The 17,096-nt window shown below is 42.5% G+C and overlaps 1 protein-coding gene across 2 annotated transcripts in view; it reads left to right on the top strand.

The window, feature by feature from the left end:
• The first annotated feature begins 422 nt into the window (after positions 1-422).
• LSG1 (large 60S subunit nuclear export GTPase 1) overlaps positions 423-17,096 on the top strand; it is a 29,947-nt gene continuing 13,273 nt past the window's right edge. For both annotated transcript variants that reach the window (XM_025377030.1, XM_025377029.1), the window contains exons 1-7: positions 423-836; positions 2,722-2,848; positions 6,560-6,680; positions 6,843-6,929; positions 7,485-7,571; positions 12,226-12,286; positions 13,542-13,718. In XM_025377030.1, the coding sequence (XP_025232815.1) occupies positions 561-836; positions 2,722-2,848; positions 6,560-6,680; positions 6,843-6,929; positions 7,485-7,571; positions 12,226-12,286; positions 13,542-13,718 (936 nt within the window). In that variant the 5' untranslated portion in view covers positions 423-560. The remainder of the gene's footprint in view (positions 837-2,721; positions 2,849-6,559; positions 6,681-6,842; positions 6,930-7,484; positions 7,572-12,225; positions 12,287-13,541; positions 13,719-17,096) is intronic.

The raw sequence follows: 17,096 nt of genomic DNA, 5'->3' as shown, positions 1-17,096 counted from the left end.
CTGGCTCACTGTTTTCACTTTCATTTTAATTATTTGTAAAAAGGGTAATGAAATTGTAACTAGAACCGTTAAAACATTTTTTAATTTGAAATAAAGCGTAAGTCAGTTCCTGTTAACTTTCCTTACAACCTTGCCAAGCTCCGGAAATACTATTCAGCCTCTCATTCCAAATTCACATCCAGGCGAAGACTTTTCTCCCCACGTCGCAGCTGGGGACGGCTAGGTAAACAAAAAGCCGCCGTGCTGGACCTCGGAGACACCACACCTTGGGACGCCGGCTGACAACCAGCGCGGGGAACCTCCCCCGTTCCAGCGCCTCCGAAACATTCCTCCTCGGAGTCTCCGCGTCCTTCTGACGAAGCGGCGGGAGGCGGAGCTAGTGCCGCGCATAGGAACCGCCCTGTTTTCGAGGTACGCTAGTTTCTCGCCGGACGCTAAAGACCGACGCACAAATCAAGAATGAACCATTCTTTTAACTCAGTCATTTATCGAAACTCGAGACGTTCGCCAGGAAATCTATAGATAAGTTCCCAGAACCATTTTTTCACTTACATTCTATAATGCTGGCAAGCTCGAGACGTAAAAAGAGCACTTTAGGACAAGTCATTCTGCTTTCCCCTCTCAAGTTTGAGCCTGAACTACTTGGGCTCGCTTATCGTCACTTCCGGGGATCGAACTGTGAATCCCGGAAACTGCACGCGCGGAGCGGGGAAGCTTCGCCCAGTGGTCGTGTTGCCATGGGCCGGAGGAGAGCCCCGGCCGGTGGGTCGTTGGGACGGGCCCTTATGCGCCATCAGACTCAGCGGAGCCGAAGCCATCGTCACACTGACTCCTGGGTAAGACAGACCATGTCATCTTTCTTATCTTTTCTGTCTAGCCTGAGTGCTGCAAAATTCGGGGTCAAAAGTCAGGTAAGTTTTGTGGGAGGGACGCCTCAGCCTGGTTTTGAAGGACGACTTAGAGTTTCTGCCAAGCCAAGTAGCAGGTCCTGCTCCTGGCAAGGCCCAGAACGCAAAGGTAGAAGAAGCTTGAAAGAAGGGTTAGTGTGTTGATGAGGCGTGGAGTGAGAATGTGAAGAGTCTTCAGTGCCAGGTATTGAGTACGTTTGGGTTTTGCCCAAGAAGCCACTGAAGTGCTTGGAACTTCCAGAGCAGGAAAGAGACACAACGTATTTTTGTATTGATTTGTTCAAAGAATGGATCCTCCAGAGCGGTTGGTTACTGCCAGAAATACAGAATAATTCAGATCCTTGCTTCACCCTGGCGAAGCCCCCCCTAGTGGTTTAGCTCAAAGATAAATCATTCATTTTTCAGGTGTGACAGGACCTAATATTTTACTAGGCTATAGAAGGATCTTTTAAAAAATGAATGAAGTGATTTGACTTGTGTTAATCATTCTAGTCGTTATTTTCACCATTCATTCCCCCAGGAATGAATGAGAACATTTGAGTTCTAAGATCGTGTGCTAAAGTTAAGGGTGCCCCTGGAGCTAACTAACCGTGTGCCACTGTCATACCAGCTGACTTTCATCCATATAGTCTACAGAGTAAACAGCATAGAGTGCTTATCAGTATTCGTCGGTTAGAGTTACTCTGGAGATTAGATTTCTGGTAATTTTTATTAGTTTTGAAGAAACTTGTTACTAATGAAGCCTTTTAGGAAATAGTGGGAAGATTGAACATGAATGGTAAAGAATTGGATCCTAATTCCATTGCTGATTCTATGACCACTTAAACCTTTGGCCTTTAATATTTATTTTTTCATCATTCAGTCATTCATTTTCAGAGACAGGGTCATGCTCTGTCACCCAGGCTAGAGTGCCATTGGTGTGATCATAACTCACCAGCTCACTACAGTCTCCACCTTCTGGGCACAGATGATCCCCCACCTTAATCTCTGACTAACTGGCATTACAGGTGCACAGCATCAGGCCCGGTGGTTGGTTTGTTTTTTGGAGAGACAAGGTCTTGCTACGTTGCTCAGGCTGATCTCAAACTCCTGGCCTCAAGCAATCCTCCTGCCTTAGCCTCTTGAGGAACTGGGGTTACAGACACAAGCCACCACGCCTGGCACTTTTTTTTATTTGTACCTATACTAAGTATATAGCTTAGGGTGATGGTTATCAAACTCTGGATTGTGTCTGGAAATCAATTTAGTGGTTTGCAACTAGCTTTTTTGTTTTTACTTTTTCCCCAGCAAGATAGAGAAATATCAAAATGTGTTACATGTAATAGGGTGTGGCTTCAGTATTCTTTTGTTTCCATTTTACTGTACGGAATGGTACTTGAATGCTTGTATCATTATATGTACATACAGCTTTGGGTCACTATGTAAAATGTATTATTGTGGGGCTATATCAGGTAAAGTTTTAACTAATTTTGACTAGCAGAGTCAATCTGGGTTCAAGTTCCACCTCTGCCATTTAGCTTTCGACTATAGGCAAGTTATTTTATCTGTTGAAGCCTTAGTTTCATCATCAGTGAAGTGAAAATACAGTAAAATTCACCTCAAAAGTTTTTGAAAATTAATGAAATGGTGAAAGGGAACTGCCTATTATGAGGTAAGAGCGTGCTCCTTTAAACGTTAACTATGAGTAGTATTGATTCTAAAGGGACTACAACCATCCTCAAGACCATAGACTAGTTGCAAGGAAGTTTAGAGCTTATTGGATGCCAAGAGCAGAAGAGAGCAGCTGTATTTATCACCTTGTGTTTGTTCATAGTTGCACACAAGTGAACTCAATGATGGCTATGATTGGGGTCGTCTTAATCTTCAGTCAGTGACTGAAGAGAGCTCCCTTGATGACTTCCTTGCTACTGCAGAACTTGCAGGAACAGAGTTTGTAGCGGGTAAGTTGTTTATTGCTGAGTGCATGTGACACTGTCACATTTCCATGAGGGCTGAGGTTTTGTTTTTTGTTTTTGTTTCTGAGACAGAGTCTCGCTCAGTTGCCCAGGCTGAAGTGCAATGGCGCAATCTCAGCTCACTGCAGCTCCGCCTCCTGAGTTCAAGCAATTCACCTGCTCAGCCCCCCCCTCCGAGTAGCTGGGACTACAGGCAGACGCCGCCACGCCTGGCTAATTTTTGTATTTTTCGTAGAGACGGAGTTTCACCATGTTGGCCAGAATGGTCTTGATCTCCTGACCTCGTGATCCGCCCACCTCAGCCTCCCAAAGTGCTGGGATTACAGGCGTGAGCCACCGCGCCCAGCCTGAGTCTTGAACAATGAATAGACATTAGAAGGACACATAAGACCTTTTACACAGACAGGCAGAGGACTCAAGCCAAGATGTGAAGCAGCAGCCGACTTTGTTCAGAAAACAGCTAGAAGTTTGACTTTGCTAGTGCAGGGGGCGGGATGTGATGAGCACAGGTGCTGAGCAGGTGGATATGGGCCAGATTCTGGAGAGAACAAAGGTTTAAGGGAAGCTTTAAACAAGTGTGCAACATGATTTCATATTTCATTTTTCAGTGTTTTTTGGGGGGATGTGTGGGTTCCAGCTTTAATGAGCTATATAATTGGCAACTAAAAATTGTATATAGTTACAGTATATAGTGTGATGTTTGGTTTTCTATTATATATGTATACATATGTAGTGAAATGATTACTAAAATCAAGTAATTAACATATCCATCACCTCACATTGGTTTTTGTGTGTGTGTGTGTGGTGAAAACAAGATATATACTCTCTTAGCAAATTTTGTATTATTAACTAGTAAATACATTATCATCAACTATGGGCACCAGGCTGTACATTCGATCTCCAGAACTTATTCATCCAGCCTCAGTAAAACTTCACTGTTAGACCAGTATCCTCCTATGTCCCCCACTCCTAATCTCTGCTAACCACCATCTTCTCTCTGCTTCTGTGAGCTCGACTTTCTTCCACATGTAAGTGAGATCGTGCAGTATTTGTCTTTCTGCGTGCCTGGGTTATTTCGCATAGCGTAGTGCTTCATTCATATTGTCACAAGCGTCAAGATTTCCTTCTTTTGTAATGCTAAGTAGTATTCCATTGTATATATACATATACCACGTTTTCTTTATTCATTCATACATTGATGGGCTTTGAGGTTGGTTCCATATCTTGGCTATTGTGAATAGCGCTGCAGGGAACATGGGAGTGCAGATGTCTAATAGGTACATGAGATTTCATTTTTTAAAAGATCACTGATGAATTTTAAGGAAGCAAGATGAGTTAGGAGACCGTATCACTTTAGTCTAGCAAGAAAAACAGGCCAGAACTGAAATAGAGATAGTAGAAGAATGGAGAAGATAAGAGGAACAAGAACACTTAAGGAGCTAGAGTAAACCAGACTAATGGAGAGGGTAGCGTAAGCAAAAATGAGTGAAGGGACAAAAATAAACTGCTGGGTTTCACAATGAAATACCACTTCACCCACTAGGATAGCTAAAATAAAAGAGGCCTGTAACAAATGTTGGGGAGGATGTGGAGAAATTAGAACCTCATACATTGCTGTGGGAGTATAAAATGGTGCTGCTGTTTTTTTTTTTTTTTTTTTTTTGAGACGGAGTCTGGCTCTGTTGCCCAGGCTGGAGTGCAGTGGCCGGATCTCGGCTCACTGCAAGCCCCGCCTCCCGGGTTCACACCATTCTCCTGCCTCAGCCTCCCGAGTAGCTGGGACTACAGGCGCCCGCCACCTCGCCCGGCTAATTTTTTTTGTATTTTAGTAGAGACGGGGTTTCACCGTGTTAGCCAGGATGGTCTCGATCTCCTGACCTCGTGATCCGCCCGTCTCGGCCTCCCAAAGTGCTGGGATTACAGGCTTGAGCCACCGCGCACGGCCAAGGTGCTGCTGTTTTATAAAAAATTTTGGCAGTTCCTCAAAAGGTAAAACCTAGAATTACCATCTGATCCAGCAGTGCCACTCCTGGGTGTGTGCCCAAAAGAAATGAAAACACGTCTACACAAAAACACGTACGTGTGTATTCATAGCAGCATTATTCATAATCGCCAAAAAATGGAAACACCAAAAAGTCCTAAGCAGGCAAATCTACAGAAAGTAGATGATTTCCACCAGGTACCTGGGGATGGACAGTGACTGCTAATGGGTAAAGGTTTCCTTTTGGGGTGATGAAAGTATTCTAAAATGGATCATGGCGATGGCTGCACAACTCTGTGAATATACTGAAAATCATTGAATTGTATGCTTTAGTGGGTGGATTGTATAGTATGTGAATCATATCTTAGTAAAGCTATTTTCTTTTTTTTGAGATGAAGTCTCTCTCTTGTCACCCAAGCTGGAGTGCACTGGCGTGGTCTCGGCTCACTGCAACCTCTGCCTCCCGAGTTCGAGCGATTCTCCTGCCTCAGCCTCCTGAGTAGCTGGGATTACAGGCATGTGCCACCATACCCAGCTAATTTTTGTATTTTTAGTAGAGACGGGGTTTCACCACATAGGCCAGGCTGATCTCAAACTCCTGACCTCGTGATCCCAAAGTGCTGGGATCCGTGAGCCACCGTCCCAGTGCTATTTTCTTCTTGAAGTCAATTAGTAATCTCTGTGAGAACAGTTTTAGTGGAGTGATAGAGCCACAGCTGGAATCTAGAGAAACAGAAAGTGGGAGGTGAGGAAGTCAAGGAATGAGCAAGTTGTATTCTTCTGAGATATTTGACTGTGGCAGGGAAAGAGAAGTGTAAGGGCGTGTGTGAGAAGGATCTGGGTTAATGGTAGTATGTTCTTAGGTTATGGGGTGAGACAGTAGAGAGGGAAGTTGGAAAGATTTGTTTTGGCAGTATCTGTTAGAAGTTTACAGTTACAGGCCGGGTACAGTGGCTCATGCCTGTAACCCCAGCACTTTGGGAGGCCGAGACGGGCGTATCACCTGAGGTCAGTAGTTCGAGACCAGCCTGGCCAACATGGCAAAACCCCGTCTCTACTAAAAACACAAAAATTAGCCGGGCGTGGTGGTGTGCGCCTGTAGTCCCAGCTACTCGGGAGGCTGAGTTGGGAGAGTTGCTTGAGGTTGCAGTGAACCGAGACTGCACCACTTCACTCCAGCCTGGTGACAGAGTGAGACCCTGTCTCAAAAAAAAAAAAAAAAACCGGAAAGCAAGTTTATAGTTGCATATCCTATGAGCCAGCACCTCTACTTCTCAGCATCTACCCCGGAGCAGCAGAATTGCCCGGAGAACTCTTGAAGACAGATTCCTGGCCCTATCCTCTAGATTCTAGAGCATCTGATTCAGTGAGTGGGGGTTAGAGCTGCCGCATTTACATTTTTAACAAGCTCCCAGATGATGCTGTATTTTAATAATGAAAACTTGGAAACTGAATGTTCAGTAGTAGAGAAAATGTGATATAGCCACAGTATGAAATACTGTGCGGCAGTCAAAAAGAATGTAGTAACTCTGGATAGTTATTTGGTATAAAACTTCATTTGAGAAGAATAATTCATCCAAGGCTAGAAGAATCTAATTAAGAAAGCTTAAGTTCTCTTAGGCTCTCATTTTTAGTTTCCTAAGTTTATCAATATGACCAAACACTCTGTATCTACATTGCCTCTTAAGTAATAGTACTTTTCTTTATTTGAACAGAGAAACTTAATATTAAGTTTGTGCCTGCTGAGGCTAGAACTGGACTACTGTCTTTTGAGGAGAGCCAGAGAATTAAGAAGCTCCATGAAGAAAACAGACAGTTCTTGTGTATACCGAGGAGGTGAGCTGAAGAAGAATTTAGAATGCCACAAAACATACAAGGCCGCTGCGTATTCGTTTTTTAAATTGCTTCTTTTTCTCAGCTACCATTATTAGATCCAAATTCCCTATCTTATATTGGTTACTTATATGAGAAATTTTTTTCCTTCTCTGATTGTTTCAGACCACACTGGAACAAAAATACTACCCCGGAAGAACTCAAACAAGCAGAGAAAGATAACTTTCTAGAATGGAGACGCCAGCTTGTCCGGTGAGTATCATAGACTCTATGGCAACTTCCCTTGAAATCCCGAGTTCAGACATTTGGTGTGCTTACACCACCGTTTGCATTTTGAAGTTTTGATTCTTTTAAAAAGGAAATGGTAGCATTCTGTTAACAAGTGCCAATGGATGTGTGCAGAAACAAGATTGCTAGGTGCATACGCGTCCTTGCACAGACAGTGAGTCGGTTACTCTGCGCGGCTCCAGGCCTTTTCCTTTCATTCCCCTCTTTGGCCGCTGGGCGCCCTGGAGTTGATCGCTGCTCGCCTGCACATTTTTCCAGAAAGAGTGTGGGAAAGAAGTGACTTTGTGTGACAGGGAAACTTTCAGGGCATAAATAGCTTCAGGATAAAATTTGAATCTGGTGGAGTATTGTCTAAATAAATAGTATTTTTATGGTGTCTCAGCAGGAAATATATAAAATAATTTGACTCTGGATATTTGCGCACCATACTTATTTTTAGTGTAATGAATTTGAGCATTTACACTGCTAAAAATTGTCTTATAATCTGGCAAAGATATAAACTTCTCATTCAAAAACTAGGCTAGAAGAGGAACAAAAGCTGATACTGACTCCATTTGAACGAAATTTGGACTTTTGGCGCCAGCTCTGGAGAGTCATTGAGAGAAGGTGAATTCATCATTTTCTTTTGTGTAATGAAGACATTGTGGTGAAGTTGCATTCAATTTGGATGTTGATATAGGCTTATAGGCTCAGGGTATGAAGAATTAAGCTATGCAGAGGGTTACTAAGAATTATTATAAAAACACAGTATGATACTACCATATATTTTGTATAGTTTTTTTGTTATTAGATGAATATGTTGATAAGTGTGTGAGAATAATGAACGTTTTCTGTAAGATGAATTCTGAAGAACCTATATAGATATTTTAGCAAATGTATATTTAGTTTCTACTGGTAATGTGGAAAATATGAGTACGAAAAAGAGTTAAGTTCCTGCCTGCAAAGAGCATCTATGTTATGGGGCGAGGCGGATGTCAAAGCTCATGTCAGCCCACTGTCACCATGTTCAGCTAAATGCTAAGCAAAGCACCAGGAACCAGGGGCACACAAATGAATGAAATGCAGTTCTTGTACTCAGAGAACTTAATACATGTGAAAATACAGAGGGCAGTAGAGTTCCTGCTTTGCGGCGGATAGAAAGGCAGTGGGCTGAGTCATAGCAGAGGAAGGAGAGGTTGATAAGTATTGAGGAAATCACGGGGTGGTTTTTATGTTTTTTAATTGGGCTCTGAAAAGAAGAGAATGATTTTGACAAATTGAGAATGAGAGATTTTTATTCTTTTTCATGTAACACTAAGGAGAATTCCTGATTGTTGGAAGTTGATGAATCACCTGTCTCTAATCTCACCTCTTTGGTGTAGTTAAGAGGTTTTTGTTTTCCTCAAAGAGTTTCTGAATTACTTTCAAGGATGCCATAAATGAACCTTATATTTGAAATGATGTTTTTCAACAAGGACCCTTCAGGCTGGTTTTTATTTTCTTTGAAATCTATAACGTGAACCTAGTAAGAAGACTAGGAAACAGAATGCCTTAATTGGGATTCTCAGAAAAGAATCTTATCACATTTAGCATATTGTTATTAAGAAAACAGGGCCCAGCCTAGTGGCTCACGCCTGTAACCCCAGCACTTTGGGAGGTCGAGGCAGGTTGATCACTTGAGGTCAGGAATTTGATACCAGCCAGAGCAACATGGTGAAACCCCATCCCTACTAAAAATACAAACATTAACCAGGTTTGGTTACTACTTGGGAAGCTGAGGCAGGAGAATCGCTTGAACCCAGGAGGTGGAGGTTGCAGTGAGCCGAGATCGCACCACTGCACTCCAGCCTGGGTGACAGCAAGACTCCTTCTCAACAAAAAAGAAAACAATACTTGGACTAAACTTGTAAAAGTCACTTACATTTCTTATTAGGGTGATGACAATTAAAGTCACTTGAATGCCCCCATCCTCTGCCTCTGGGGGTGTAGAAAGGGCTCTTGGGCTGGGGTGTGGGGAGGTCACAGAAGCAAGGCAAATCTCTAAGGCGGAAGAAAGGAAAGGCTTTCTGCAGATGACGGGTCCATGCAGGCTGCTTTTACTCAGGCTTGAGGGGGGCTTCGGAAGACCCCCAGCCATTCTCCTGGGGAACTGGGGAGCTGCTGTGAGCAGAGGAGCCTTCTCTTTGATGCCTCCTTGGTGGTTGAGGCTGTGTACTCCTGAGAATGCCCGTTTTCTCATTTCCAAAGAGAAACGGTAACAAGCGCAGAAGTACTGCAGCCCGGACCTTGAGGGCAGCAGCCTCCATCTTCACACTTAATTACAGTTTTTGTTTTGTTTTCAGATATTGTCCTACTTCCTATGTCATCTGTCTTTCTTCTTTGCTCCTTTCCTTTTTCTTCTGGTTTCTGACTTTTACAGAAGAGGCCTTCCTCAGGTGTCTAGTGATGTTCATCTGTCTTTAAGAACAAAGCATTACAAGGCTGGTTGACAGGCCTACCTGTTTAGTGGAATTTGCCAACTGGTGAGCTTCACCGTAAGGTGCCTGGGCAGGGGTCAGTTTTATTTTGTCGGAATACTCCAAGATGTTAAGATCGATAGGTCTTTTCCCCAGAGCCAGTCAGTTGTGTGTGTGTGTGGTTTTGCTTTGTTTTGTTTTGTTTTTTTTGAGATGGAGTTTCACTCTTGTTGCCCAGGCTGGAGTGCAATGGTGCGATCTCGGCTCACCGCAACCTCCGCCTCCTGGGTTCAAGCGATTCTCCTGCCTCAGCCTCCCGAATAACTGGGATTACAGGCATGTGCCACCATGCCCAGCTAATTTTGTATTTTTAGTAGAGATGGGGTTTCTCCACGTTGGTCAGGCTGATCTCGAACTGACCTCAGGTGATCCACCCGCCTCAGCCTCCCAAAGTGCTGGGATTACAGGTGTGAGCCACTGTGCCCGGTTCCAGTCAGTTTTTAAAAAGAAGAATGATCTCCTGCCAGGAAGGGGCAGGAGGTGGTATAATACAAGGGCGCTGGGCATCTTCACAGTTCAGTATCTTCATAGGCTTACGCTGAATTCCCCTTTTTGCACTTTGGCAACTCTTTCCCATTTTCCCTGTGCCTGAGGTCCCAGTCCTGGAACTTCTCAAGTTCATTTTCTCCATAATAAACGCTCGCCTTCTGCTATTAGGGTGGGGAATGGGGGCTGTGTGGTGGGTTGCAGTTGCCTCACTGAACGGACCAGAGAAGCCAACCTCCAAGCGCGCTGTTCAGACGGATTACAGGCGCAGGCCGCATTCTTGGCCTTGAGAGAGCTGATGCTTCTAATCCTGGGCTTTCTTGGAAGTCTGGGGCACAAACAGGTTTGCTTCTTGTTGGTTTGACATTTGGTTGCTGTTCTTTCTCTTTATCCTAATGGGTTTCAGCCTTTGTTTTTGTAGGTTTTGAGAGGGAGCAGAGGTAACCATCTGTGTTCAGTTTAACAGGAAGCCTCTCTTACACTGTTTCCGTCCCTAATAATTTCCCAAGTGAGCCTGTACATGTTGAAACTTCTAGCTTCAGTTTGGATTACAGTATTATTTGCTGTCTTATTTTTGTTATGTGATTTTCTCCTTTTTTTAAAATAAGAGAACATGTTTTCTAACTCAAGGAATGTAGGTATATGAAAGTGGATCTGAGTTACATAGAAATATTTACTTAAAAATGACTGCCGCTGCATCTTTGAATGGGAAATATTTATTGATGTCTTCTCCACAGCAGATGTCTCCTGTTTGGTAACAGGCTGGCTAAACCATCTGCCTCTTTACTTCTAATAGTAGTTATCAGAAGAGATTAGATGTATAACATGTCATTGAAATGCAGGAAACTGCAGAGGCACTGAGGGCGGAACACTGTCTTCCAGTAAGATAAGGCGCTTCCATTGTGCTGCGTAGACCCTTCCTGCTACAGGGCTGGCGCTTTGCTCTGCTCCTCACTCAGCACGTGAAGCAGCTGTCTTGAAGCGTCTTTTCTTACTGGTGTTTCTAAACTGATTGTTCTTCCTACTTGTTCGGTGTGTAGACATAACGTTTGTAGACGTTGTGGTTTTAGTTGATTAGGCTTTGTCCATTTTTTTGTAATCATTTTTTCATTTACTATTAAATATCCAGTTTGAAAGTGCATTATTACCTTAAAGAAGGAAATACTAGAACCGGCTTAACTAGAGAACTTAAAAAACAATTTGTCCAAAATTAGCAAGTCTGTGAGTTCCTTTGTGTCACAGGATTATGCTGACATTTTAACTATTCTAAAAGAAAATGCACTTTTAATTGTCAAAAGAATGTCCTAAATGGTAACCTTCATTCTTTGGAATTTAGCATATTTGCAAAGTTGCCTCAGAAAAGGCTGGTTAACAGAATAAGGGTTTTGGGGAGACTCTGCCGTGAGGTAGTCATGCATCTGTAGCTTATTTCCTTCCAGCAGCAGTCACGGTGGGCCTTTATAACATCTAGCTCAGAGGCTGAAGGGAGGGAGGAGCCTCCCAGAGAAGGGAATTCTTTTTTCTCCTTGCCGTGTAGACACCTGTAGTCCCCACTATATTTGTGAGGGATTTGAGGGGCTTGCACCAGCTGCAGTAAGTTGTCTTATTGCTGTACCTTCTTATATGTGATAGAAGTTGGACTTACCATTCCTGCTTCAGCCGGGCAACCTAAGTTAATACGTTCCTATTTTGTCTTTTTGCCATTTAAATACATTGTTGGAATTGGTGGATAATTGTTTGCCAAAAATATGCTTTCTTCCTTGTTATTCCTGGGTTGAAATAAGATACTAGCTTCAATAGTGGCAGCTGTCAGCAACTGATTTACCAGTTTTCGTTTGAGGCTTTAACATGAGTGCAGACTAGGGATTGAATATTTAGTAGACTTCACCTTGGAGTGAAGTGTTTGGGATACTCTTTTGTCTCACCAGGAGAGTGGAATAGAAGTACGGTGGATGTCTTAGCAATGAAACATCATCTGAACCCCCCTAGGCTGTATGAGAGCAATAGCACGTTATGATTAAGAGCATCACCTCTGGTCCAGGCTGCCTGGGTTCCCATTCTGGCTGTGTTACTTATTAGCTGGTGGCCTTGGGCAAGTTACTTAACTGCCCTGAGCCTTAAGTCACTCGTGTATAAACCGGGAATAATTATACCTTAAAAATTAATAGATGTCCAGTGCTTAATATATTGCAGGTGTTTGCTACTCTGGCCATTAATGTGTGGTTAGGAAAATCCCTTTCACCTCACACTGATTGGTCTATCTCGTGTTTGTGTTTCAGTGATATTGTGGTCCAGATAGTAGATGCTCGAAACCCACTCCTGTTTAGATGTGAGGATTTGGTAAGTCAAGTTTGACAAAATTCAAACATCAGTCCTTTGAGTAGCTGTGAGAGGACCAAATCACTCAGCAGTGACTGTAGGCACACATTCTGCCCGCTCTGGCTCTGTTAATGAGGCCTTCCCTCCTTCCAAGGTCAGGAGCTTGCATGATGCCACTGTTGAGACAGATGTTTTCTCAAACAATGATTTCCATCTGCAGGAAGGCAGTTAAATGAGCTTTCTAGCTTTTAGTTTAGAAGCCACTTAAGGCATTTGCTGGTTTCCCATTTTTCAGGAAACACCAGTGGAAATAGTATTTTATTTATTTTAGCATATTGCCAGTCACTTCACTTTTTTTTTTTTTTTTTTTTTTTTTTTGAGACGGAGTCTCACTCTGTCGCCCAGGCTGGAGTGCAGTGGCCGGATCTCAGCTCACTGCAAGCTCCGCCTCCCGGGTTCACGCCATTCTCCTGCCTCAGCCTCCCGAGTAGCTGGGACTACAGGCGCCCGCCGCCTCGCCCGGCTAGTTTTTTGTATTTTTTAGTAGAGACGGGGTTTCACCAGGTTAGCCAGGATGGTCTCGATCTCCTGACCTCGTGATCCGCCCGTCTCAGCCTCCCAAAGTGCTGGGATTACAGGCTTGAGCCACCGCGCCCGGCCGTCACTTCACTTTTTAATTCATCCTGTAAAGTTCTCTCTCCTCACACTTTAGTTATGACTCCCTGTGGTATTTTACAAGTGAACTAAGTTTATGAAACACCACAGGGGCTAATAACTAACGTGTGAGAATCCCATGAAATGATGTAATGTAGCTTTGGGTTAGTTAACAAAATATTTTATAATATGTGAGGTATTCATATTTGTTTTTGAGAACTGTAATACATATTATTTATTTATTTATTTATTACTATCTTATATATCTAATTTTTTGTAGACACAGGATCTTGCCATGTTGCCCAGGCTGGTCTCGAACTCCTGGGCTCAAGCAATCCTCCCTCCTCCGCCTCCCAAAGTGCTGGAATTACAGGCATGAGCCCCCATGCCTGGCCCAGATTATTTTTAAATCTGCTGGTGCATAACAAAAATATTAATGGTGGACCTTCTTTTCAAAGCTTACTGAAAGGATTAGTATAATGTGTCGTGATTAAGACTGTTTAAATTAGGAAATGATTTAAAACTGGGGGCAGTAAAAACTTGTGCTGGGATCTTCAATATGATTAGCCTCATTTTTTAGTTGTTTGGAAGAGGTCTTTCTAAATCTCTTTGTCTTGCTTAGGAATGTTATGTGAAAGAAATCGATGCCAGTAAGGAGAATGTGATTCTGATCAACAAGGCAGACTTGCTGACTGCTGAGCAGCGGAGTGCCTGGGCCATGTACTTTGAAAAAGAAGATGTGAAGGTTATTTTCTGGTCAGCTTTGGCCGGAGCCATTCACCTGAATGGTGACTCTGAGGTAACCTGAGGGACTTTTACAGGTTGGGTTTCAAAGAGGAGGATTTTGATTTCTCATAATGTGCTTCATTTGTGTTTTGTTTACTCTTACTGGAAATTTGTGGGAATTAGGGTTTTTCCCCTGTGTGCTGGATTCGGATGACCTACAGAAAGTGAATCACAAAGTTCCTTTCTCTCTGGTTGTGAGACAGTCTGACATCGCCAGTGTTGTTACACACTGGTATTAGCTGTATTATTTTTGTATAATTGTATAATTTTTTTTAAAGGTTGTAGACAGGAAGTTGTATAGGAAGTTCCACAATAACCCTGTAACTGCTTTTAAGAGAAGTCAGAACACAAGGGTATAACTGAAGGATGTAGTCAGTTCTCAGGACTTGATTAGAATCTCTTTCGACTTTGTTCTGAAAACAGAGAAACTAACCCTAAATTAAGATATACCACATTATCTGTTAGCCCGAATTTTGCAAAAGTAGTTTGGGCTTTATTTTTACTTTTGAATAAAATAATATCTATAAGAGGGCCAGGCGCCATGGCTCACTCCTGTAATCCCAGCACTTTGGGAAGCCGAGGGGTGTGGATCACCTGAGGTTGGGAGTTTGAAACCAGCCTTACCGACGTGGAGAAACCCCATCTCTACTAAAAATACAACATTAGCCGGGCATGGTGGCGGGTGCCTGTAACCCCAGCTACTCGGGAGGCTGAGGCAGGAGAATTGCTTGAACCCGGGAGGCGGAGGTTGTAGTGAACCGAGATCGCGCCATTACACTCCAGCCTGGGCAACAAGAGCGAAACTCTGTCTCAAAAAAAAAAAAAAATCATCATCGTGATACCAACTGTGAAAAGAAATTAGTAATTAGGATCGTAGAGATGGAGAGACGTAAGAAGTACTGTCTTTTTCCCTGTGCTTTTCTCCTCTCTCTGTTTATCAGGCATCTATTGACTGTAGAGTGTGTGTTGAGCTGGGTTATGAATACAGCACCCTCCCCTCCGTGAGCTCATTGTATAAACTCTCACCTCTAACTGTGTGAAGGAGTCTCTTCCTCCACCTCCATATCAAACAGTTGCATATTTCTCCTTGACTACTTTAAGCGACAGGATGCTCGAGACCAGGTAACTCATTTCTTTTTACCTCTAAATGTAGAAAGTTCTTCCATTCAGTGGAACGAAGTCAGCCACCCTACCCTTTGATCTGAGGACTCTTTGTCCCTTCGGTTCTCTCCTGCAGCTGTGCATTTTCAGCTCTTACAGACACCAGCTCCAGGACGCCCATCCTGGGTGCCTGTCTTCTTGCGTCAGGACCGCAGGCAAAACTGGCCACACCTAATTGAATACATTATTCCAGGTGGTGTTTGCCTAGGGCGTATACAGAGCATTCATATTTCTTGTGATCAGGATATTCACATTAATTCAGTTTCTGTTAGTTCATCTCCTTTCAGAAGCTGTTTGCTCTTGGCTCATTGAACCTGTGAGCAACCGAATCCCTCAAATATCAAAAAAATAAAAAAAGACTTACTAAGCAAACCTCATCCCGTCTTTACATGGAGAGAAAGATATTTGTTCTGTTTTACTTCAACTTAGGAGAGTACTGTTCCTTTTAAATATGTTAATGGCTTAGTACCAAGATAGAGTTCATTTTAGAGTGTACAGTTAGCATTTCCTCGCCTTCTAGCTGTGAATTTTCATGTCATTGATAACATCGTTGAACAGGCTAGGACAAGGGATACAGCTCTGTGACCTTTTGTGGACTTACTAGCAGCACTCTGTGCCAGGCGTTTTTATGTGAATATAGATGTATTCACAAGAATATACCGATAATAATTATTACTATAATTAATTAAAACTAACCCATAAAATTAGTAAGTTAATAAAAACATATTCTTTACCAGACACCACTATTCTAAACACTTTATGTATTTTACTCATTTAATCTTCTCGGCAGTAAGTATAGATACTTACCATTGTTAGGGAGAAGAATAGTTTGCCCTGTTAAACCATTATTTCTGTTGTTTCCAATCTTTCCTGGAAGTCAATGTCTTGCTGAAGTTTTAAAATAGGTAATTACCATTATATTGCTCTGCCCTGATGCAGTAACCCTACCAAAAATGGAAGAGATGAGTTTCTGCATCTGTGGCCTTCTTGATTTACTAACCAAGTGGTAGATAACAAAGGGAAATGAAATTTTTTGCGTAATCAGTTTTCAGGGAACTCTTACTACCTCCTGTTGATGACTGTCTTATTTTTAGGGCTCACCAGGTCACTTGTGGAATTGTTTTAATGTCAGTGTCTGGCTTAACAGTGTGTAGTTTACGGAAGATATTCTTTCCTCCTTTTTAAGACTTAGGCGCCATTTACTTCTCCCAAGTTTTCTGGACTCTCTGCTGTTGTCCGTGATTTCTCAGGTTGTGAAGTCTTACTTGTAACTCGTTACTAATATCTGTAATTTGGGCATCAAATTACAGAAGTGCTAGAAGTAGCTTGATATTCACTGTTTTCACTGTTTTCTTGCCTGAAAGTTTGGTTCATCTTCTACAGTTGTTCAACTTCAGTTGTATGAAAAATGTGAATGTTCTGAAAAAATGTGACATTTTTCAAAAGGCACAGCCCAGTTCTGAGTTGAGTATCTCTGGTTTCCTTTGGTCACCTTGGAATTGCACTGTGTTCCCCAAAAGATTGACTTTTTCCTTCTTTTAATTTTTAACATAATTATGGCAAAGTCCTTTGATTGTCTTTAGTAGTTTTCCTGAAGCCGAACTGCCCCCCACTGTAGTTTTTCTACTGCACATTCATGTTCAGTTCACATTCTCATTTTCATGCTACTTTCATGTTTGAAAATGACCCAAAAGAGCCCCACAGTGAGGACACTGACTTCTTTACATTCCCTGCTCATTTACCATAGAAATTGCTTCTGGTTCTGTATTTCTCTCATAAGCCCGGTTTCTTTTTGAGTTGCCAGGCTTGATAGTGAAATCATACCTGTTTTTCTTGACATTTTGTTTTCTTTCTGCTTTCTTGAGATTTAGGATACACGTTTGGCTGAGTTCATTGTGTCCCCTTCTGTGACTGTTAATTATTCTAACCAAATTACTTGGAAATGATACAAGATTTCCATTACTTTCAAGTCCCAACAGATTCACCCTTATTTCTGCTTTGTTGTCACAAGGGATTCAGAAGAATTAACACACCCATGAGTAGTAAATGATTTTTACCTTTCGCTTTCCAAAGGGAATCTTTCATCACTAAATAATGTGGAGTTGAGTTTTGCTGCCGCATTTCACACACGGGGATCTGTGTGTGCTCCACGGTGCTTTGACTTCTAAAAGCAATTCTGAGAGAATAGCAGATTTTTTTAAACATGCCAACCATGTTTAAAAAAGTCAGG

This window comes from Theropithecus gelada, chromosome 2 (genome assembly GCF_003255815.1).
Source record: "Theropithecus gelada isolate Dixy chromosome 2, Tgel_1.0, whole genome shotgun sequence".
Taxonomy (NCBI): domain Eukaryota; kingdom Metazoa; phylum Chordata; class Mammalia; order Primates; family Cercopithecidae; genus Theropithecus; species Theropithecus gelada.
The sequence above is the reverse complement of the archived record's forward strand: the minus strand, read 5'-3'. Positions and strand labels throughout refer to the sequence as shown.